General features: G+C 49.7%; 1 protein-coding gene across 2 annotated transcripts; it reads left to right on the top strand.

Annotated features, from left to right (window-relative positions):
- The first annotated feature begins 195 nt into the window (after positions 1 to 195).
- atp2b1b (ATPase plasma membrane Ca2+ transporting 1b) lies at positions 196 to 24,318 on the top strand. Of its 2 annotated transcripts, none has more exons than XM_030365238.1 (21): positions 196 to 410; positions 3,641 to 4,160; positions 6,623 to 6,820; positions 9,098 to 9,355; positions 9,811 to 9,936; positions 10,180 to 10,377; positions 10,567 to 10,593; positions 11,350 to 11,484; positions 12,331 to 12,545; positions 13,228 to 13,470; positions 14,221 to 14,462; positions 15,458 to 15,695; positions 16,021 to 16,200; positions 17,159 to 17,246; positions 17,393 to 17,499; positions 18,996 to 19,187; positions 19,358 to 19,571; positions 20,258 to 20,469; positions 21,225 to 21,332; positions 21,789 to 21,977; positions 22,275 to 22,619. In XM_030365238.1, exons 2-21 carry the CDS (start codon positions 3,962 to 3,964, stop codon positions 22,617 to 22,619), a joined length of 3,714 nt encoding a protein of 1,237 aa, XP_030221098.1. In that variant the 5' UTR covers positions 196 to 410; positions 3,641 to 3,961. The 2 variants fall into 2 exon arrangements, with proteins under 2 accessions (XP_030221098.1, XP_030221097.1); XM_030365237.1 differs by lacking the exon at positions 196 to 410 and adding an exon at positions 1,610 to 2,130 and having other exon boundaries at positions 22,275 to 24,318.
- The last annotated feature ends 257 nt before the right edge of the window (positions 24,319 to 24,575 follow it).

Below are 24,575 nucleotides of genomic sequence, written 5' to 3'. Positions count from 1 at the left end.
GGGAGGAGGTGAATATGGAAGGAGATGGGAAACTAGATAGTGGAGGAGGTGGGAGAGTTGATAGAGGAGGAGATGAGGACGGAAGGCGGAGGAGGTGGGAGAGGAGACTGGGGAGGAGGTGAAGATGGGAGGTGGTGGAGGGGAGGAGCTGGGACAGGAGTCCGGGGAGGAGGTGCCAGGAGCTGACCAGGTGTCGTCACTGCCAGCGGCTCTGACTCCCAGCAGATATGCGTGGCTATTTTTAGCTTAATCCTGTTTGGATGAGGTCGTGCTCTCCTATCGCCGCGGCGACGGAGCAGTCCACTGCTAGTCTGTCGCGGGTCTGCAGCCGCTCGGAGACAGGATGTTAAATATCAGAAAGATGACCTCACTTCCTACTCAGAGACACGTCTTCGTGCTTGTGGACACACGTAAGTAACTCCGCCCACCTCGTTAACCAACAGGTCCCCTCATTTAAATCCTTTGTTGTATTACCTCGTAGATACCTTCTATCATGTTGATCTGTCATGTTTAGATCTATCATGTAGATCTGTTATGTTTATCTAACATGAATTTATCTATCATGTATATATATTATATTATCCATATATATCATGTATATATATCATGTATATACCTGTACCTCTTCCTGTATCTCTATCTCTACCTCTACTCCTCTACCTGTAGCTCTTTACCTCTACCTGTACCTCTACCTGTAGCTCTACCTCTACCTGTAGCTCTTACTCTACCTCTGCCTGTACCACTCTACCTGTACCTCTACCTCCACCTGTACCCCTCTACCTCTGCCTGTACCCCTCTACCTCTGCCTGTACCCCTCTACCTTTACCTGAACCCCTCTACCTGTACCCCTCTACCTGTACCCCTCTACCTCCACCTGTACCCCTCTACTTCTGCCTGTACCCCTCTACCTTTACCTGAACCCCTCTACCTGTACCCCTCTACCTGTACCCCTCTACCTCCACCTGTACCCCTCTACTTATACCTGTACCCCTCTACCTCTACCTGTACCCCTCTTGCTCTACCTGTACCCCTCTACCTGTACCCCTCTACCTCCACCTGTACCCCTCTACTTATACCTGTACCCCTCTACCTCTACCTGTACCCCTCTTGCTCTACCTGTACCCCTCTAGCTCTACCTGTACCTCTACCTGTAGCTCTACCACTGAGAGTTTGATCGACTACACTGTTAATCTCATGTTCAGGCTTTAACAAAGGAACTATTTCAGCACCCCGCCTTCCTCGCGTCCATCCCCCTCCTCACCCCCCTACCCCCGCCACCTCCCTCCCTCCCCATCCCTCACCCTGCCTCCCAGCCATCTCCCTCCCTCCCTCCCTCTCCATACCTCCCCACCACCTCCCTCCCCCTCCCACCACCTCCCTCCCCCCCTCCCTCACCATACCTCCCCACAACCTCCCTCCGTCCTCCCTCGCTCATCATACCTCCCTCCCTCCCCACCACCTCCCTCCCTCCCATCCACCGCTCCCTTACCATACCTCCCTATCTCCCAACCGCCTCCCTCCCTCCCCCTCCCTCCCCCTAGCTCGCTCTCCCTCCCCCCCTCGCTCTAGAGAGCAGGTGAGCCACCTGTCGCCCCCTCCCCAGGTCTCACTTGGTATGTTCCTCTGCCGCTCATTCAGAGTAAACCGTCAGAATGTTTTCTGTGAGGTTGTGATGAGGAGGGACAGCTGACTGAGCTGAGATAGAGTTTGGCGGCGGCGGGTCTCGAACACAGTGGAAGTACCGTTGGCGATGCGTAGCGACGCGTGTGTGAGCGCTTGCCGTGCTTCCCTCAGGAGTTTAAGTTGAGTCGCCCGCAGCAGCAGCGAACACCCATGGCCACCGGTTGTCTAATTAGATTAGCCAGAGGCTTTTCCTCAGATAATCATCCTGCCGGCTCTCTTCTCCTCTCCGCTGGAGCTACCGCCATCCCGCTGCTCCGCTTGAAGGTCGAATCTTATTTCTGAACGGAGTGTGTTCAGTAGACCCAGCGGGGTGCCGACCGAGGTGAGGTGGGCTCGAACAGAGTGAGGGTTCTCGAACTGAGTGAGTGGTCGCGGACAAAGTAAGGGATCTCGGACAGAGTGAGGGGGCTCGGACGGAGTTGGGCGAGGAGTGCGACAGGGGAGACTGTGAGTACCCTGTGTTCTCCAAACTATGTGATGGTGCGGTTATGTTCTTGCAGTGTTGCTGGTGAGGAAACATGTTTGGTTTTAACAGTTAATATATTCATCAACCTTTCAGGGACAACTTTCAGGGTCCATGCGTGTAAATAGTGCATTACTAGTCTGTTATTTGTTCTTATCTGGTTTTAAGTCCCATCTTTGTTATAAAGGACAAATATGTAATCTGTTCACTGTGTCATGAGCTGTGTTCTCTTCCCTCCGTTTGTGTTAAATTGAATACAATTTGAATGATTTTATGTTATATTATATTTAGGTAAAACAATAAAGCCAATCCAGATCTCTCTTCAAACGGTTTGATTTGACCAACAGAATCCATCTCTAGTTTTATCTACGGGTTCGACACCACGTGGGGACCATAAAGCGCTCTGATTGGTCAGAGAGACAGGTAAACAACCTGCACCTGCAGATTAAACAGGATGATTTGAGTCGGAGGGTCAAATCCCAAAGGTCGTAATCTGAGGAGTAGAGCTCACACGCGGAGAGGTTTCGTTTAAAAACACACAAATAGTCCATCGGTGATGTTGGTGTGATGATCACCGTGAGAAGGATGGTTGTTTCAGGGCAGTGATTCGGTCGCGGCTACAAGCGCTCCGATGTGAAAATGATTTTGTTCACCGGTCCTACCAGCGCCATATGTTAGTGAACTGTAATAAACCACAGACTATGGTTTGTTTGATGGTTTACTTCATCATCTATTTGGCTACGCAAACACAAATACTTCCACACCGGACTGGGACTGGACGGTTGCCAAGCAACACAAACACGCTCCTGCGCACTGGCGTTTCATGTGTGCCTTGTCCGTCTATATTCCCGTTAACGTTGATTGTGCATGTGCCGCCGGGAAAGCGGGAGTGTGTTCACGGTTCTCCAGTGTGTGTGACCCAATGGGAGACCGGCTTACGGTCCTTAATGTAATTAGCGGGCAGAAACACCAGTACAGTGATACGTGCATGGTCAGGTCCCAGTGTCCCGGTGAAATGCTCTGTTCCAAGGTAATCATTTGTACGCTTTAAGAAATGCATCATCCCATAAAAGTAAATTTCGTTGACGTAGAATGAGCACTTAATATCTACATAGGGAGTGGGTCACCGTCCAACTCCCATCCATCGTATACGGTAGCACAGAACGAACAAACGTGTGTGTGTGTGCGTGTGTGTGTGGAGATGTATTTGTTCTATGTCGATATTTGTAGGAAATTTAGGGTCGAACGTGGTCCTGTATCATGTGTATGATACAAATCTATGTTTGTAATTTATTAGGCTGTAGTTTCATTAAATTCCATATTTTACAAACTATTTCCCAGACACATTATTAACCTGTAATAGAGAAGCCTTAATTACCTCCAGATAGAATCGATCCCTACTGCCATTGTGTAACTTCAACCCTTATCTCATCATGGCTGACCCATGTCTGATGTGGTTGATATTAATTCTGGAAATGTTTCTGCTGCTTTCAGATGTAGGCTTGTGACCTCTGACCTCCTCAGCCCCAGGAAGAGAATGGAGGAAATGGATTTCTTCATGTCGGACCTTTAGCGACCTCGAGGGAAACACGGAATAACCACTGAGGAAGACCTCCGGTTCCACTTCCTGTCCTCTACTTTCTGCCCTCTTCTTCCCTTGTTGCTTCCTGTCCTCTACGTCCTGTACTTCGGGAGGTCAGCCTATCTACTTCCTGTCCTTCAGGAGCCCAGGCTATCTACTTCCTGTTCCCTACTTCTGGTCCCGGAGATCAGGCTCTATACTTCCTGTGCTCTACTTCCTGTCGGAGCTCAGCCATGGCTAACAACTCGTTCCGGGTGTCGAAGCGCGGCGGCCGTGCAGAGGCTAATCATAGCGCCCCGGAGTTCAGCGTCTCCGTGAAGGAGCTGCAGGCGCTGATGGAGCTGAAGGGGTCAGAAGGCGCCGCCCACATCCAGGAGGTCTACGGTGATGTCGGCGGGCTCTGCGCCAAGCTCAGGACCTCCCCCGTCAATGGTACGGCATCCGCTTTGCTACACACCCATGCCAAATCGGGTTCTTTATCGGGTTATCCTAGATGGTGATTTTTGGTAACCATGGTGATTGTGAGATGTTGGGGTTAGCAACGTTGATGGTGTGACGTTGGTTGTAACCATGGTGATGGTGAGGTGTTGGTGGTAACCATGGTGATGGTGTGATGGTGTTGGTGGTAACCATGGTGATGGTGAGGTGTTGGTGGTAACCACGGGGATGGTGTTATTTATGTTGGTGGTAACCATGGTTATGGTGTAGGTAACCATGGGGATGGTGTTTGTAACTATGGTCTCCGTGTGGTTAGGAGATTTCACCAGGTGTGTTGCCGTTACAATCCGAGCTCCTCCCAGGGGGAGGGGCTTAGCTTCCCACCAATGTGATTGATTGAGTTCTACTGCTGCACACAGCCAATCAAATCAGATCCCTAATCACCTAGATCCAACCCCACCCACTGAGCACCACCTCAATGACAATCATTCCTTACACCACTCAGTTAAAACCACCACAACCTTGGTGGTGCTCAGTAGTTGTGCAAGGATGATACTTCAACACTGTCGTCATGGAAGATGATGACGTCACTCATCATGTTGTTAGTGCTGAGAGCTGATTGGCCGGGCGTGATGCTGACTCACCTGGGCAGAGCCATGGGAATGTGTTGACGATGTGTCCATGGGGAGGTGGGTGGAAGAGGACATGTCTGGACACGCCTCAGCACTCTGGTTATTTATAGTCTGAGGACAGCTCACTTCAATCTTCATTTTTCATTAAAACATCAACTGGATAGTCTAGTGCAGGGATGGGCAACTTTCATGATAAAGAGGGCCACATTTTTCATCATAACCGTCAGAGGGCCGCATGACTGCGCACTTCAAATAAACGTAAGCTGAGAGAAGCTACAAAATTTTGAATTTGGTAGATATGATTTCCTGTATTCTGGTGCATTTTGGGGATGGCCATCAACTGAAATCGTCCAGATTCATAACCTATGTATGGTATGTTAATTTAACCAACATACATTAATTTCATGTTTTCCATGCTCAAACAGCCACATTGAATGGTTAGTATTTTTATCAGTGCAAAGGACATACATCATCATTTAATGATGTCACAAAACTGAAAAACAGTTGCCGAACATTAAGTGCAACAACTCAATGAACTCAAACCCAAGAAGCATGATATTCATTGCAGTTATAGTAGTTGTAGTGGCGACTTAAGTGGAAGTCTTTCATGACTGATATCGTTTCTAAGCAAACTAGACACATGGGTTTGCCTTTGAATTCTATGAACAGATACTCTGCTTCTCATCTTTCTTGACCGAGTTTTCTGTAACTTCATAAAAGAAAATATATCTACCGGTACATATTTTTTTTATTATATATATATTTTTTATTATGTGCGGGCATGACTGAGTGAGGATGCGGGACGTTTGCGGGACACCAGTTGCCCATCCCTGGTCTAGTGGTCAGAGTATCCCCTAACCCCTAACCTTCTCCTCAACGACCTGTCTCTGTTCTGTCTAACCCCTACCTTCTCCTCAACGACCTGTCTCTGTTCTGTCTAACCCCTACCCGCTCCTTAATGACCTGTCTCTGTACTGTCTAACCCTACCTGCTCCTTAATGACCTGTCTCTGTACTGTCTAACCCCTACCTGCTACTTAATGACCAGTCTCTCTACTGTCTAACCCCTACCCTCTCCTTAATGACCTGTCTTTGTACTGTCTAACCTCTCGACCTCATCTCCTTCCTCCTCTGCGTTCCTCTTCTAAGTTGTAAGCTAATTAGATGTTATAAGTTATTAGCTAGTTAGATGTTAAGCTATTAGCTAGTTAGATGTTATAAGTTATGAGCTAGTCAGATCTTATCAGCTATTAGTTAGTTAGATGTTATGAGCTAGTTAGACACACAGAAGCTGGAGTGGTTGTGAAGTCCTCATCTGTATCTGACTGGAGGCGGGCGGTGGGGGGGCTGTCAGGGACGCTTAGCTCTGCTAGTGTTCATCCAGAGGGGGGAGCCGTCACTGTTAGCCCGCAGCTGGTTAGTAGCAGCGCTATCATGCCTATCCATGGTGAGTTACCATGGATACGGCAGTCCATGGTGCCGTTGCCATGGATGCAGAGACACATTGGGACCATCCGCTATGGAAATATGCACGTGATGGAAGTATTCCGTGACACTTGCATAGCTCCTCCCAACATGAGTAACGTCACTGAAGCCATCGTTTACACCTCAGCACTGTTTTCCTGATCGGCTGCCCTGAGTCCCTGATCGCCTCTTAAACCAAGCCACTAGAGCTAGGGCGCTAGGATACCTAGGACAGTGGGTAACATAGGACGCTAGGAGACCTAGGTTGCTAGGAGACCTAGGAAGCTAGGATGCTAGCCGATTTGCTCCACCCGTTCAGCTCCTTGGTCCTGACCTCCTGTCTCCTCTCCTCGGTGCTCAGGGCTGGACGGGACTGCCGAGGACTTACAGCGACGGAGGGAGGGGTTCGGCCAGAATCACATCCCTCCCAAGAAGCCAAAGACCTTCCTGCACCTGGTGTGGGAGGCCCTGCAGGACGTCACCCTGATCATCCTGGAGGTGGCGGCCATCATCTCGCTGTCCCTGTCCCTCTACAACCCCCCCGACACCAGGAGGGAGAGTAAGACGCACACTCGACACGCTCAACCCCATGCTCATCATAGCAGAGTTAGCCAGCCTCATCAGTACAGCCCTAATCACAGCTCCAGTCTCAACGAGCTTCAGACCCACCTTCTCTGACCCCCCTCACCCTCCGTCCTCTAAAGGACTCGGATGAGGACCGCCCAGACCCAGAGGAGAACCTCCCAGAGGAGAGCCTCCCAGACCCAGAGGAGAACCTCCCAGACCCAGAGGAGAACCTCCCAGACCCAGAGGAGAACCTCCCAGACCCAGAGGAGAACCTCCCAGAGGAGAGCCTCCCAGACCCAGAGGAGAACCTCCCAGACCCAGAGGAGAACCTCCCAGACCCAGAGGAGAACCTCCCAGACCCAGAGGAGAACCTCCCAGAGGAGTACCTCCCAGAGGAGAACCTCCCAGACCCAGAGGAGAACCTCCCAGAGGAGAACCTCCCAGACCCAGAGGAGAACCTCCCAGACCCAGAGGAGAACCTCCCAGACCCAGAGAGGGAGACCTTGAGGGATGTCAGGAGGGTAATGGGGTTAGAACTGGATTATTAATGACTCTTCCAAGTCAATCCAGTTCCCACTATAATATTTTGTTTTTCAAGCTCAGTCTATTTTATATCGTTTATCTTATCAGAGCCAGGTCAGGCAATTTGGAGGAATCCAGCCAGAGTAAGATGGATTTTGAAAGTATCCAACCCAAAAATCCAGGCCTCCTTCCAAAGCCCCTCCCCCAAAACACACGCCTAGCTCACCTTGGAGAGGTTTGCCTTAATGCCTTTTGCCGAACCTTAACCCCTAAATGTGAACAAGTAGTTGTGCAGGGTTAAACACACTGTGACTGGAAACAAAAATTTGTAGACAAAATAGCTGGCAGCTAAATCGGATAAACAATCAGAGAAATCAAGCTGGCCTCCTGGCTGAAGTGTTAAATGCGTTCCTCCTCACTACATGTAATTAGCTCTCCATGCTACTTAGCTCTCCTTGCTATGTCACCTGACGTCCCTAAGCCCTTCTGGCAGAGGGCTCCAGGCAGCGAGCCCATGGGGCAGATCCTCCTGTTCGTTCGACTCAGGCCCAATGGGATTACGGTCAGGGTGCGTGCAGGCGGGTAGGGAGGTTGACGGACAGGGGGGCCGTCCAATCATGGCATTCGGCCCAACGGATTGATGGACATGCTTCTTACAGGTCTGCAACAGCCACAGATTCCAGAGTCATTCTTCCTTATTTTTTGAGCATTTGATTCATTGATTGCTGTCGGGATGTGAAAAGTTGAAAAAAAATGTTTCTTAAATAAGTTGCCTAACCTAGACTTTACTCTCTTTTTACGGTTATCTTATTAACCATACTTGAATTAAGTTTTTCACGTTCAAACGTCTACATTCAGTTCTGATCCAGTGAACCAGTCAGCTTATGGTTCAGTTTGAATCACTGCACTAGTTAGCTTATGGTTCAGTTTTGTTGTCATTTGGTATTGATTTTCTTAAAGATTGTGTAAGGAACATTTGTTTATAAGTGCCAGTCAGATCTGTTCAAGGGTATAGAAGTTTGTATAGAATTTTGTATCCCAGAGGTGATCTTCGTCATCTCAACCATGTCACCTCCTCATCACCTAGTAACTTGTCTCCTCCTAATGTAGAGATTTTTTATCATCACAGGGTTAAAAGGTTTCTTATTGTGGTGCCCCTCATTAGTGATGCTACTGAGGGTGAGAGAATGAGAGGGAGGGGGAGAGTAAGAGAGAAAGGGTGCGATAGTAAGAGAGAGAGTGCAAGAGTTATTGAGAGAGTGAGAGAGGTTGAGAGAGGGTGAGAGAGTGGAAGAGAGTGGGAGCCATGGTGAGAGTGAGAGAGAGGCTGTCTAGTAGTCGTTTTAGTCAGACCTGCAGCACCTCCAACCGGGAAGGATGTGATCTGACTCTGAGGGTCGGGTGGTGTCCAGAGGGAGGAAGTGATGTAACTCTGGACGTCGGGTGGTGTCCAGAGGGAGGAAGTGATGTAACTCTGGACGTCGGGTGGTGTTCAGAGAGGAAGTGATGTAACTCTGGACATTGGGTGGTGTTCAGAGAGGAAGTGATGTAACTCTGAGGTCGGGTGGTTTCCAGACTGGGAGGAAGTGATGTAACGCTGGGGTCGGGTGGTGTCCAGACTGGGAGGAAGTGATGTCACTCTGGGGTCGGGTGGTGTCCAGACTGGGAGGAAGTGATGTCACTCTGGCGTTGGGTGGTGTCCAGACTTGGAGGAAGTGATGTAACTCTGGGGTCGGGTGGTGTCCAGACTGTGGCCGAGCGGCAGGTGGGGTGGAGGACGAGGGCGAGGCGGAGGCGGGCTGGATCGAGGGCGCGGCCATCCTCCTGTCGGTGGTGTGCGTTGTCCTGGTGACGGCCTTCAACGACTGGTCCAAGGAGAAGCAGTTCCGCGGGCTGCAGAGCCGCATCGAGCAGGAGCAGAGGTTCTCTGTGGTGAGGGGGGGGCAGCTGGTCCTCGTCCTGGTGTCTGAGATCCTGGTGGGAGACGTGGCCCAGGTCAAGTATGGTGAGGACACCTCTCTCCTCTCTCCTCTCTCCTCTCCTCTCTCCGCTCTCCTCTCTCCTCTCTGTTCTCCTCTCTCTTCTTTCCTCTCCTCTACTCTCATCTTTTCTACTGTAAATTATTGGTTTCAAGTAAATGATGTTGATATTTATTTTATGTATATACTGTATATACATACATATGTGTACTGTGTATCTATCTATCTATAAATATATATATTAGTACTAAGTGGTGTGTTTGGGGTCCATGGGACCTGTTGTATATATGTATATACTCTGTATACTCTATAGTAGTATTTAGTGATGTACTGTGTGTGTATATATATATATATATATATATATATATATATATATATATATATATATATATATATATATATATACAGTACATCACTAAATACTACTATAGAGTATACAGAGTATCTATCTCGTGGTACTAAGTGATGGTCTGGGCTTCAGGGGACTTGCTGCCTGCGGATGGAGTGCTGATCCAGGGGAACGACCTGAAGGTGGACGAGAGCTCCCTTACCGGGGAGTCAGACCACGTCAAAAAGACCCTGGACAAAGATCCCATGCTCCTCTCTGGTACTCCCCCCTCCTCTCTCCTCTCCTCTCCTCTCCTCTCCTCTCCTCTCCTCTCCTCTCCTCTCGTCTCGTCTCCTCTCGTCTCCTCTCCTCTCTCTTATTCCCGTCTCCTCTTCTCACCTCTCTCCTCTCCTCTCCTCTCGTCTCGTCTCCTCTCCTCTCCTCTCCTCTCTCTTTCTTATTCCCGTCTCCTCTTCTCACCTCTCTCCTCTCCTCCTCTCTCCTCATGTTCTGTGTCTCCAGGCACCCATGTGATGGAGGGCTCTGGGAAGATGCTGGTGACGGCTGTGGGGGTGAACTCTCAGACCGGCATCATCTTCACCCTGCTGGGCGCCGCGGACCAGGAGGAGGACGACGAGGAGGAGAAGGAGAAGAAGGAGAAAAAGAAGGAGGAGAAGAAGAAAGAGAGGGAGCGGAAAAAGAAAGAGAAGAAAGACAAAAGTAGGCTGACTGTCTGCCTGTCTGTCTGTCTCTCTGTCTGGCTCTCTCTTGTCTGTTTCTGTCTGTCTGCCTGTCTTCTCTGTCTCTGTCTGTCTGTCTGCCTGCCTTTATGTCTGTCTGTCTGTCTGCCTGCCTCCCTGTCTGTCTGTTGGGTGTTAACCCTGTCATATATTCTTCTTGTGTTTCCAGGTAAGAAAGAGGGAAAGGGGAAGAAAGGTGAGTCCGCCCACTATCTCTTGCACTAGCATCATGACCTCCTCCACCTCCTCCTCCTGTCGCGCACCTCCTCCACCTCCTCCTCCTGTCCCACACCTCCTCCACCTCCTCCACCTCCTCCACCTCCTCCTCCTATCCCCCACCTCCTCCACCTCCTCCTCCTGTCACACATCTCCTCCTGCTCCTCCAACTCCTCCCCCTCCTCCTGCTCCTCCTGTTACCCACCTCTTCTGTGTGTGTGTGTGTGTGTGTGTGTGTGTGTGTGTGTGTGTGTGTGTGTGTGTGTGTGTGTGTGTGTGTGTGTGTGTGTGTGTGTGTGTGTGTGTGTGTGTGTGTGTGTATAAAGAGTGAGGGCCAGTAATCCCTGAGTAGGATCATAATCCCTGAACCAAACATCATCCCGTCTGAACAGCAGAGCTCCCTCTACTGGCTGCCTGCTAACGCTAGCCCTAGGGCTAGCCTGCTACGACTAGCCTGCTAGTACACTCACCTGCTCCTCCTTTTTCCACACTTCCTCCTCCTTCTCCTCCTCCTCCTCACTTCCTTCCCCTCACCAACATAATGTGAAAACGTCTCTATCCCAGTATATTAACAGACTCTTAATGTGAAGGTGTCTCTATATAAACAGACTCTAAATGGTAAAGGTGTCTCTCTATAAACAGACTCTTAATGTGAAAGGGGTCTATATGAACAGACGCTTAATGTGAAAGGTGTCTCTTAATGAACAACTCCTAATGTTGAGTTTCATCTGGGCAGGTAAAGATGGCGTTGCCGTGGAGATGCAACCTCTGAACGACGACGGAGAGAAGAAGAAACCAAACCTCCCGAAGAAGGAGAAATCTGTCCTGCAGGGGAAGCTAACCAAGCTAGCCGTCCAGATCGGCAAAGCAGGTACGCATGCTAATGTTAGCTAGCGTGAGAAGGTTGGGCTGGCTAGCTTGCGGCTAGAAAGCTTTTTACAAGCTTGTGTGTGGCTAGTTTGCTTGAGGCTAGCCTGTGTGTGGCTAGCTTGTGTGTGCTTAGCATGTTTCTAGTTAGTGCATGTTTCCCAAGCCTTCGGCAAGATGGGAAACAAATTAGTTTAGATTGGATCTGTAGGGTCCCGCCCCCAAGAAGGCCAACGTCAGATTTGCCATGGTAAGACCTAACCTAGCCTATCCTAGCAGCATCATGTTTCCTCAGTGACATGTTGAGGTGGGGACCTTCAGAGGGACCATCATGTCTCTGAGGAGACATCAGAGGGACCTTCATGTCTCTGAGGAGACATCAGAAGGACCTTCATGTCTCTGAGGAGACATCATAGAATCCTGCATGTCTCTGAGGGGACAGTGTCATTGTGAGCCCCCCATGCCGGAGGTAACAGTCAGTAGATGACAGCAGATGTCACACGATGAACCCAGCAGTCACATGGGTAAAGCATCTCTCGTCAGACAGGAGACTGACAGGGGGCTTGTTGCTCCCGGCAACAAACTAATCCTGTAAGGGAGCTGTGACAGGAGAAGGGCCACCACACACACACACACACACACACACACACACACACACACACACACACACACACACACACACACTAGCCCACTCTCCTGCTCTCTATATATTATCCATTTTACATATATTGAGCTTTCACCTGCATTGTTGAGGAGAGCTTGGACCTCAAGTGTTTCCTGTTGGCCATGACACTGTTCCTGTACCACCTCCCTCACCCCCACCCCCCTCACCTCCACCCTTCTGCCCCAGGTCTCTTCATGTCGGGGATCACGGTGGTCATCCTCATCACCCTCTTCGCGGTGGACACCTTCTGGGTGCAGGGTCTCCCCTGGGTGTCAGAGTGCGTCCCCGTCTACATCCAGTTCTTCGTCAAGTTCTTCATCATCGGGGTGACGGTGCTGGTGGTGGCGGTCCCCGAGGGTCTGCCCCTGGCCGTCACCATCTCCCTGGCCTACTCCGTCAAGGTACCTCCCAGACTTATTGAGTCCAAGACCAGCGCTTGTTGAGTCTGTGTCCAAAGAGGTTTGAGTCCAGTCCAGGCCGAGTCCAAATGAGAGACAAAAAACAATCCTCTTAGGGACCACTTAGTTACCTGTTTATCATTTTTGTGTGTAATGCTGCTAGGGAGACAATATATTGTGTATTTTACGATGATCATTTTGCACTGTTATTTGTAATGTGTAGTGTCGCCACACTTTTGCCTCAGATTAGGCCATATAGCTTACTTTAAGTTCCGCCTTTTCACTTAAAAGTCATGTAATGTTGAAGAGAAAAAAACCATGAGCTGCTCTCTCTCTGATTATCCAGCTGCTTTTTTGTGGCAAACAATTGGTTACCAAGCGGCCAATGTCAATGCCTGTTTTATTTTTAATATATTAAACCTATGCCCGTTTCCTGAACAAGCTCGCTTAATCAAGTATTTTGTTTTGAAGAGGAATTACTTTACAGGGCAGCAATAACATTTAAAAAAGTAATACAAATAATGTATTGATATTTTTGGTGATCCGGTACCACATGAGCTGCGACTCGATCCCGGGCCCCAAGCCCAGGCTGGGGGCCGCTGGTCCAGCACACAGAGCGGCTGCAGTAGCGGCGCCCCACCAGAGGGGTTACTGTGACTCTGAAGTCTGTCCTCCTCTTCCTCAGAAAATGATGAAGGACAACAACCTGGTGCGCCACCTGGACGCGTGCGAGACCATGGGCAACGCCACGGCCATCTGCTCGGACAAGACGGGCACGCTCACCATGAACCGCATGACGGTGGTGCAGGCCTACCTGGGGGGCCGCCACTACCGCAAGGTCCCGGAGCCCGACCTCGTCCCCGCCCGCCTCCTGGACCTCCTGCTCATGGGCATCGGGGTCAATTGTGCCTACACCACCAAGATCATGGTGAGCTACACCACCCAGTGCACCACCCACTAAACAACCAAGATCATGGAGAGCTGCACCACCCACTACACCACCCACTACACCACCAAGATCTTGGTGAGCTACACCACCCACTGCACCAACCACAACACCACCCAGATCATGGTGAGCTACACCACCCACTGCACCACCCACAACACCACCAAGATCATGGTGAGCTACACCACCCACTACACCACCCAGATCATGGTGAGCTACACCACCCACTGCAACACCCACTACACCACCCAGATCATGGTGAGCGGCACCACCCAATGCACCACCCCCTAAACCACCAAGATCATGGTGAGCTACACCACCAACTACACCACCAAGATCATGGTGAGCTCCCCCACCCACTGCTCTACCTACTAGACCACCCAAGATCATGGTGAGCTACAACTGCACCACCAACTACACTGCCAAGATCATGGTGAGCTACACCACCCACTACACCACCCAATTCCCCACCCACTACACCACCAAGATCATGGTGAGCTACACCACCCACTTCACCGCCCATTACACCACCTCGACCATGGTGAGTCCAGCTACACCTACACCACCCATTACACCACCCACCACACCATGTCAATCATGGTGAGTCCAGCTCCGCCTGCTCCACCCATTACACAATGTGTACACATAAATGTAGAAAGTCCGCCTCCTAAACGACCACACCAAGGGTGGTGTAGCCGCGCCCTGAGGCTGACGGAGGCGGCTGTGTTTCAGGCCCCGGAGAAGGAGGGGGGGCTGCCCCGGCAGATCGGCAACAAGACGGAGTGCGCCCTGCTGGGCTTCAGCCTGGACCTGAAGCGGGACTACCAGGCGGTCCGCAACCTGATCCCCGAGGAGCGGCTCTTCAAGGTGTACACCTTCAACTCGGTGCGCAAGTCCATGAGCACCGTGCTGAAGAACGCCGACGGAGGCTACCAGATGTTCAGCAAGGGCGCCTCGGAGATCCTTCTCAAGAAGTAGGTCCTCACCCTGATGGGGGGGGGGGGGCACAGGGGTCAGAGGTCGTAGCACAGTGGGTCTGAGTGGGGGGATGTTGTCATGGAAGTAGTCTGCTGTATTCTGCTCTTTTCTCTCTGGTCTGGTCAAGGCTGGTCTTTTTATCTTGTCCTGGCCTAGTCTTGTCTAGTTTAGTTTAGGGTGATGGGGTCTGGTCTGATGAGGTCCTGGTGGTCTGATGAGGGCCTGGTGGTCTGATGTGGTCCTGGTGGTCTGATGTGGTCCTTGTTTGGTCTAATGTGGTCCTTGTCCTTGCTTGATCTCACCAGGTCCTGGTCCGGTGCTTTGTGCCAATATCCATACTATCCTTACTTACTATACTTAGTTTGAGTATGAAGGGTGTTCCAATTAAGATCAGGGCGAAAATAAGTGTACTGAAAGGACACGGAGGGTGTACTCAAAACGGTCAGACCGCTGAGTGTGGATTCATGTACACTATTCGTACTCAACGGCAGCCATCTTAGCTACGTAGCGGAAGAGGGCGGAGCCAGGCTGAGCCAACGTCGGCGCATTTTCAACATAGCATGCATTAATGGAGTAATTTTGTAGCTTTTATAGCTTTTTATAGCTGCTAGGCGTAAAGACTAAGAGTTCACAGTTCAAAGCGGGATGTTTATTACGGGAGACGAGCCGCGGCGGCAGTAGCGATCATAATATCCGGTTAGTGCACCACAGAGTATTCGATTTGGAACAACAATGACATCTGAAAATCTGTGCACTTAGTGCATGCGGATAGTGTACTACGTTCAAGTGTACTCATGGAAGTATGGATATCGGAACGGAGCTCTGGGCCTGGTCTGGGGGGTTCTGATGTGGTCCTGGTGTGGTCTGACGTGTTCCTGGTCCTGGTTTGACCTGGTCCTGGTCCGGGTCTGATGTGGTCCTGGTCCTGGTCTGACGTGGTCCTGGTCCTGGTCTGGGGGGGTCTAATGTGTTACTGGTCTGGGGGTTCCAGGTGCTGTAAGATCCTGACGGCGAGTGGCGAGGCGAAGGCCTTCAAGGCACAGGACCGTGAGGAGGTGATGGAGCAGGTGGTGGAGCCCATGGCGTCTGAGGGCCTCCGCACCATCTGCCTGGCCTACCGCGACTTCCCCCCCGCCGACGGGGAGCCCGACTGGGACAACGAGGCAGACATCCTCTCCGCGCTCACCTGCGTCTGTGTGGTGGGCATCGAGGACCCCGTCAGACCCGAGGTACACAATAAAAGCCCTCCTCGCATATCTTAGTCTAGCATCTGGTTTACACAATAAAAGTCCTCCTCGCTTGTCTTAGCCTAGCATCTGGTTTAAACAATAAAAGTGGTACGCCCTAGTCTCCAGCCACATCCCCACCATGAAATAAAAGTCCTTCTTGCTGCACTTCATCTACCATCTGTTTACAAATTAAAAGTCCTTATTGTTGTTGTGTATCTTTCATCCGTTTTGACAAAATAAGAGTTGTCCTCCAGATTGACATTTGGTTTGGCCAAAGTCCTCTCCGCTGACCTTGACCGGGTTTGTCCTTTGACATCTGCCCTAGGTCCCAGACGCAATCAGGAAGTGTCAGCGCGCGGGCATCACGGTGCGCATGGTAACCGGGGACAACATCAACACTGCCCGCGCCATCGCCCTCAAGTGCGGCATCCTGAACCCCGGCGACGACTTCCTGTGCATGGAAGGGCGCGAGTTCAACCGCAGGATCCGCAACGAGCTGAATGAGGTACAAATACTCCCAACGAAGTACAAGTACCCTCTAAAGCAGTTCAAGTACACTCCATCGCAGAACAAGTACATTTAGTTTGCAGTACAAGTACCCTCCATGGCAGTACAAGTATACAAAGTCCAACGCAGCAAAAGTACATTTAGTATGCAGTTCAAGTACCCTCCAACGCAGTACAAGTACCCTCCAATGCAGTACAATTAACCTCCAACAAAGTACAAATACTCTCCAACACAGACAAATACTCTCCAACGCAGTACAAATACTCTGCACCGCAGTTCAAATACTCTGCGCCGCAGTTCAAATACTCTGCAACGCAGTTCAAATACCTTTATTATGCATTACAAATACTCTCTAATGCAGTACAAGTACTCTAACACCCTCTCTCTGTGTCTCACTCACCAACGAACATTTATCAGCAGATTTGGATAACACGACATAAAGAGTCTGACAACAGGGTTTGAGGGGAAAAGCAATGATTTTACTGGTTGAGCATGATCGTAGAGTTCCATGTAAGTGAAACGAATAGCAAAAACCCCGTTAACAGAAGAAAAATCCAAGGTGGTTAGAAAATTAAAGGAAAGGAAAACAGAAAACCAAACCTCACACTTACTTGCTGGGTGGCACAGCTTACCTCACTCCCGTGCCCCGCCGCGCGCTCTCTCTCTCTCTCTCTCTCTCTCTCTCTCTGTCTCTCTGTCTCTCTGTCTCTCTGTCTCTCTCTCTCTCTCTCTCTCTCTCTCTCTCTCTCTCTCTCTCTCTCTTTCTATCTGTCTCTGTCTCTCCCTCTCTCCTGCTCTTTCTCTCTCTCACCCCTCTCCCCTGCCCTCTCTCTCTCTCTCTCTCTCTCTCTCTCTCTCTCTCTCTCTCTCTCTCTCTCTCTCTCTCTCTCTCTCTCTCTCTCTCTCTCTCTCTCTCTCTCTCTCTCTCTCTCTCTCTCTCTCTCTCTCTCTCTCAGATAGAGCAGGAGCGTATCGATAAGGTTTGGCCCAAGCTGAGAGTCCTGGCTCGATCGTCTCCCACCGACAAACACACTCTGGTGAAAGGTTGGTCCCTCCTCTTCCCCTAGAGAGATGAACCTAGATACACAGATACATCTAGAACCAAGACGCACTTAGAACCTAGATATACAGATACATCTAGAACCCAGATAAATCTAGATTAGATTTATCATGGTGATGTCATCCTGCAGGCATCATCGACAGCACGGTGTTGGAGCAGCGGCAGGTGGTGGCGGTGACAGGGGACGGGACTAACGACGGCCCCGCCCTCAAGAAGGCTGACGTCGGATTCGCCATGGTAAGACCTAGCCTAGCCTGGCCTAGCCTAGCCTAGCAACCACCAAGCATGCCAGCATATTAGCATTAGCATTGTTATTTTAAAGTGTGCACAGGATTATCTTCATGAGACAGGTGTGTCTCTTAGGGGACATCAGAGGGACCTGCTTGTCTCTTGTTGCGTTTTTTCTGAAGAAAGTAGTCCAATCCTTGGTCGCTTTTAACTCACTTTATTTGTTAAAGTAAGCCTATTTCGGTATGGTAACTATGAGGCAAAAGGGAGGGAATTGTATTTAACGCGTATGAGAATAATATCGTGCACTACTTCGAGTCCCGGGCTTAGGCCCGGTCCTCTCGGTGGGGCTACCTATTCGTTCTGCCCTAAATCTGATCTCTGCGCTGGTTTCTATCAAGTGGGCGTGGCCTATGTGAAGTGGGCGGTGTGACGTAATGGCCCCGCACTCCTCACCTGTCTAAAGGGGCTGCCATCTGTGGCTGGAGTAGTTATTGCAGCTTATGTGTTCGATCCTGCTTCCTAGTGGCTATGTGAGGGTAATGCAGCTTGTGTGTTCGATCCTGCTTCCTAGTGGCTATGAGGGGGCAGCTTATGTGCTTAAAATAGGTAACACTCTGAGGGGACACTCTCATTGTTACCCCCCCATGCCGGAGGGGTAAAAGTCAGTAGATGACAGCAGATGTCACATGATGAATCCAGCAGTCACATGGGAACAGCATATCTCGTCAGACCGGAGACAGACAGGGAGCTTGTTGCTCCCGGCAACAAACTAACCCTCTAAGGGAGCTGTGACAGGAGACGGGCCTCCACACACACACACACAGAAACACCCACAGGCACACAGACACACACACACACAAATGCACACACACATACACATGCAGACGCACGCACACAGACGCACATAAACACACAAACGCACGCAGATATATACATGCACACCAGTGGCAGGCTGGTTGTTTTTTAAGTGAGGGAGGAAGGACTGTGTGCTTGGTTGCCATTGGCCTGCTTGCACTGTTAGTGGCGTATGGTGGCATAAGTATGTGAGACTCAAGATGTTTCAGGGTGTTTTGGGGAACTACAAAATACCAGGGAGGGATAATTATGTGAATTGATACAAATCATGCTAGATGCTAATGCCCCTTTACTGAGGGAAACAAACATTACATACGAAAGCATTAAAGTAGTCATATTTAAGGCCATTAATTCATTAGTAGTCTGGGCAATCTACATTTTTTTATTCTCAACAATGTTAAGGAGGATCTTCCTCCACTGATGCACACACACACACTCACACACACACACGCACACGCACGCACACTGTCTCCTCTTACAGGGTATAGCCGGTACTTACCCTGTCTCCCCCGTCTCCCCCTGCAGGGTATAGCCGGTACTGACCCTGTCTCCCCCATCTCCCCCTGCAGGGTATAGCCGGTACTGACTCTGTCACCCCTACAGGGTATAGCCGGTGCCGACTCTGTCACCCCTGTCTCCCCCTACAGGGTATAGCCGGTACTGACGTGGCCAAGGAGGCATCGGACATCATCCTGACAGACGATAACTTCTCAAGCATCGTGAAGGCGGTGATGTGGGGGAGGAACGTCTACGACAGCATCTCCAAGTTCCTTCAGTTCCAGCTCACCGTCAACGTGGTGGCGGTCATCGTCGCCTTCACTGGAGCCTGCATCACACAGGTCTGTCTGTCTGTCTGTCTGTATGTCTGTCTGTCTCTCTGTCTGTCTGTCTTTCCTGTCTGTCTTTCTTTCCGTCTCTCCTCCCTGTCCGTCTCTCTTTTCCGTCTGTCTCTCCTGCCTGTCTGCCTCTCCTGTCCGTCTCTCTAAGCCCTCCTCCCCCTTCTCCCCAGGACTCCCCCCTGAAGGCGGTTCAGATGCTGTGGGTGAACCTCATCATGGACACGCTGGCCTCGCTGGCCCTGGCCACGGAGCCACCCACCGAGGCCCTGCTGCTCAGGAAGCCCTATGGCCGGAACAAGCCCCTGATCTCCAGGACCATGATGAAGAACATCCTGGGCCACGGGGTCTACCAGCTCATCACCATCTTCACCCTGCTGTTTGCAGGTACCCCCCCCCCCCCGGTGACGCCCCCTCCTCAACAGCCTCTCCAGACCCGCCTGGAGAGCGCTGATTCTTCCTGCTGATGAATCACAAACAACCTTTCACTGTTTGGGGAAATTCAAACTTTCTAATGCTGGCATCAGAGGTCAAATGTAAAAAATAATAATTGCCCTCTAGCAGGATACACACCTGTATCTGTAACAGGTGACACACCTCTCTTTGCAACAGGCAACACACCTGTATTTGTAACACACCTGTATCTGCAACAGGTACCACACCTCTATCTATACCAGGTACCACACCTCTATCTGTAACAGGTAGCACACCTGTATCTATAACAGGTAACACACCTCTATCTATACCAGGTACCACACCTCTATCTATACCAGGTACCACACCTCTATCTATAACAGGTAACACACCTGTATCTGTAACAGGTAACACACCTGTATCTATAACAGGTAACACACCTCTATCTATAACAGGTAACACACCTCTATCTGTAACAGGTAACACACCTGTATCTGTAACAGGTAACACACCTGTATCTGTAACAGGTAACACACCTGTATCTGTAACAGGTAACACACCTGTATCTGTAACAGGTAACACACCTGTATCTGTAACAGGTAACACACCTGTATCTGTAACAGGTAATGTACACCACCTTGTCCTCTGCTCGTGTCCAGGTGAGAGGCTGCTGGACATCGACTGCGGCCGCAACGCCCCGCTCCACGCCCCTCCCTCTGAGCACTACACCATCGTCTTCAACACCTTCGTCCTCATGCAGCTCTTCAACGAGATCAACGCGAGGAAGATCCATGGCGAGAGGAACGTCTTCGACGGCGTGTTCAACAACCCCATCTTCTGCAGCATCGTCCTCAGCACTTTTGTCATCCAGGTAAACCCTCTGTTTAGAGTGTTAGCTTCTTCGTCCAGGTAAACCCTCTGTTTAGAGTGTTAGCTTCTTCGTCCAGGTAAACCCTCTGTTTAGAGTGTTAGCTTCTTCGTCCAGGTAAACCCTCTGTTTAGAGTGTTGGCTTCTTCGTCCAGGTAAACCCTCTGTTTAGAGTGTTAGCTTCTTCATCCAGGTAAACCCTCTGTTTAGAGTGTTAGCTTCTTCATCCAGGTAAACCCTCTGTTTAGAGTGTTAGCTTCTTCATCCAGGTAAACCCTCTGTTTAGAGTGTTAGCTTCTTCGTCCAGGTAAACCCTCTGTTTAGAGTGTTGGCTTCTTCGTCCAGGTAAACCCTCTGTTTAGAGTGTTAGCTTCTTTGTCCAGGTAAACCCTCTGTTTAGAGTGTTAGCTTCTTCGTCCAGGTAAACCCTCTGCTTAGAGTGTTAGCTTCTTCGTCCAGGTAAACCCTCTGTTTAGAGCACTACCTGAACCATGGAAAGGTTGATATTGGCTATCAAGCATCAGGTTCGGCTGATCTCCAACTATCGTTTGAATCAGACTCTAGGTCTGTAGTTATCAGTAACTATGCTGTGAATCAGACTAGTCTTTAGTGATCAGCAACTATGGCAAGGGTCAGAAGCCTTAAGTGATCAGTAACTATGGTATGTTTCAGACTCTGTCTTTAGTGATCAGTAACTATGGTATGCATCAGACTCTAGCTCTTTAGTGATCACTTACTAAGGTATGTATGCGTTCCAGTTCGTTATCGTGCAGTTTGGGGGGAAACCGTTCAGCTGTGTGAGTCTCAGCATGGAACAGTGGCTGTGGTGCGTCTTCCTGGGCTTCGGATCGCTGCTTTGGGGACAGGTGAGTGGTCGTTATATACTAGTTCAAATGACAGGTGAGGTAGTCGTTTTGTACTAGTTCAAATTACAGGTCAGTTAGTCATAAGTCTAGTTCAAATGACATGTGAGTTAGTCATAAAGTCTGCGATATACTTAAAACAAAATCGAAAAGGTGTGTTCGCCGAGAATGGCTCCCAGCCGGTGTGTATTAACCAGCAGTGTTGTGATTGGCTCCCAGCCGATGTGTATTAACCAGCAGTGTTGTGATTGGCTCCCAGCCGATGTGTATTAACCAGCAGTGTTGTGATTGGCTCCCAGCTGGTGTGTATTAACCAGCAGTGTTGTGATTGGCTCCCGGCCGGTGTGTATTAACCAGCAGTGTTGTGATTGGCTCCCAGCCGGTGTGTATTAACCAGCAGTGTTGTGATTCGTTCCCAGCCGGTGTGTATTAACCAGCAGTGTTGTGATTGGCTCCCAGGTGGTGTCCACCATCCCTACCAGCCGTCTGAAGTTCCTGAAGACGGCTGGCCACGGCACGCAGCAGGAGGAGATCCCTGAGGAGGAGCTGGACGAGATGGACGACCTGGACGAGATCGACCACGCCGAGATGGAGCTCCGCCGGGGCCAGGTGCTCTGGTGCCGCGGCCTCAACCGCATCCAGACCCAGGTGGGTCATCTCCCTGGTCCCAGTATCCTCCTTGGTCCTGGACCTCTCCCTGGTCCCGGTCTCATAGCTGGGCGGGGCTGGCTGGGGTTTAGTTCAGAGTTCTGGGTTCAAACCCAATTTGAACCTAAAACTCAAAGCTAAACCCAGCCAGCCCCGCCCAGCTAGCGGGCATAAGAGGAGGTGTGTGAAGGTCTCCAGAAGGTCTAGGAGCTGTGTGAAGGGCGTGGAGGTCTGGCGGTCTCCAGCAGGTCTAGGAGGCGTGTGAAGGTCTCAGGGCTGGTGTGTGCTCCTCCTCAGATCCGGGTGGTGAACGCCTTCCGGGACACCATGTCCCCGTACGAGGGCCTGGAGACGCCAGAGTCGCGGAGCTCCATCCACAACTTCATGACCCACCCGGAGTTCCGCATCGAGGACTCGGAGCCCCACATCCCGCTCATCGACGATAACGTGGGCGACGACGACGACGCACCCACCAAGCGGAACTCCGTGGCCCCGCCCCATTCTCTTGCGTCACCCAATCAGAACAACAACGCCCTGGAGAGGATCCACCCACTGCACCTAGGAGCCCCGCCCCATTCTTCCTCTTCAGGCCCCTCCCCCTGCCCCGGGAGCCCCCTCCACAGTCTGGAGACCTCCCTCTGAGGAGCCAACTCCGCCCACATGGGGGCGGAGTCAGTGATGACAATGCTGAGCCGGCCAACAGGAACGCCCCCTCGACGTTTGGACTGTTCCCATTGGAGGACTCCAAACTGTTTGTTTTTACCCTTGTTGGGAGTTTGTTCTCGTGTGTTCTGTTTGAGCGTCAACTTTGATTGACTTAGGGCCCGGGGGGGCGGAGACAAGAACCAGGAAATGCTTAACCACCAAAGGGATTTACCGTAAAAGAACCAATTTGGGAAAAATGTCTAAAAACGAATGTTGGAATTCGCACACAGGAACCCTTAAACAGAAATGTTTTATTTTCCTTTATTGTAATTGTTGTATTTATTTTATTTATTCACTGCTAGAGAAAAAGAAGGAAGACACAAATTGAAGTTGGGAACCAGATGTTCCGTAGGACGTTGAAAGAGTAAAGATCTGATCTTAGATCAGAACCACAATGGTCTACCTCCCTGGTCGCTCCTAGTTGGTAGAACATGAATCTTAAACCTTCCTCATCCCTCCTCATCCTCTCAGTTCCTCGCCAGTGGTGACTCTCACCACTACCCGCTGTTGGCTCCATGGCGACGTGGTAACAATGGCGACTCCATTAAATACTCAATCAATTAAATAACAAAAGAGTCAGGTGACGTAATTAATGTTTGTGTTTGTAAAAGTAACAAGTGAAGTCTCTGGTTGGATGATCGAAACATTTGAATAAAGACTCACAAACATGTCGACCAGTATGGCTTACCTATACCTTTCTGTCACTTTGTGTTCAAGGTTTTTTTTTAATGTTTAGATTCACTAGCCTAGACCCGCTGAACGTTATGATATCACGAGAACGGCAGAGAGCTAACGTCAGTCTGTTAGTGTTAGCAGTAGCTATAGGAACACTTTACACAGCGAGGCTGTTAGTGCTAGCCATAGCTATAGGAACACAGCAAGGTGAGGTGTGATTGGCTGAACTGCTTTAGGGCCAGCCGAACTGAGTCCTTGTTGTTGTAGATGAACCGGCCATCCTTACCAAAGGTCTTTCTTCGTACCGTCCCTCATTTGTGGCAGATATCTGAAAGTGCTTCTTCAAGTTGTTGTAAAGAATGACCTTTCAAATTGAAATTTGATTTGTTATAACCTGAGATAGACTTAGTATAGTTTCACTCAAAGAGATTCCACTTATGTGTCCTCATATCATAGATTCCCATATCATAGATCTTCTTCTGCTTAGCTGTTCTAGAAAGGCCATAATTAAATGCATTAGAAGGACATTTATAATGAGATACAATGCTTGTAACAATAGCTGGACTGCCTTTAATTCATCATCATTTTAAAGCATAGTTGTGGTGTTCATTGCAAGGGTACCTGTTACTTATCACTAACAACGTCATAGTTACAAACGCTGGGTTAGGACTATTGCCAAAGCAATTTAACTTGTTATAAATGCATGTTATAATGCAACAAGTGTCCTTGTAATGCATCAAATATGGTCTTCAAGTGTTAAAATAAGTAATTTTATTTTGTTTTTTACTATTTCACAATTTTGTAGGATAATGTGAGTTGTGAGTTCTGTGAGCTAATATCGTTTGCTAATATCGTTGATATTGTATGTTAATATCGTCAGTATGTGGTTGTTGCGATTTTTTGAAATTTGTTGAGTTTCAGATTTTTGGGGGAAAATAAAACTGATATTTAGATTACCTTAGCAAATTTTATTTGGTTTGATTCATTTGAGGCGAAATTAGAGTTTGATATTTCTCTATTTCTCCATTTGCAAAGGCTGGTGTCCTATTCATTATTTGTCATTAATTATTAATGATAACATTAATGCTTTACGAAACAAATGGTTGAATACGTAACATTTATAAATTCGTTAAAAAAAAGAAGTAGAGGACAGAAAGTCTACGGGAGACGGGAAGTCGAGGCTGCGGCTGTATTAGTGATTGAACTACATTCCCCACC

This window comes from Gadus morhua, chromosome 9 (assembly GCF_902167405.1).
Source record: "Gadus morhua chromosome 9, gadMor3.0, whole genome shotgun sequence".
NCBI lineage: Eukaryota > Metazoa > Chordata > Actinopteri > Gadiformes > Gadidae > Gadus > Gadus morhua.
The sequence above is the reverse complement of the archived record's forward strand: the minus strand, read 5'-3'. Positions and strand labels throughout refer to the sequence as shown.

What these genes read in the sequence shown, in the direction of transcription:
- atp2b1b (XM_030365237.1), top strand. Translation starts at nt 3,962, where the DNA reads ATGGCTAACAACTCGTTCCGGGTGTCGAAGCGCGGCGGCCGTGCAGAG. An exon ending in CAGGACCTCCCCCGTCAATG is followed by an intron (nt 4,161 to 6,622) that starts GTACGGCATCCG and finishes CTCGGTGCTCAG; the next exon opens with GGCTGGACGGGACTGCCGAG. An exon ending in AGGACCCCGTCAGACCCGAG is followed by an intron (nt 15,696 to 16,020) that starts GTACACAATAAA and finishes CATCTGCCCTAG; the next exon opens with GTCCCAGACGCAATCAGGAA.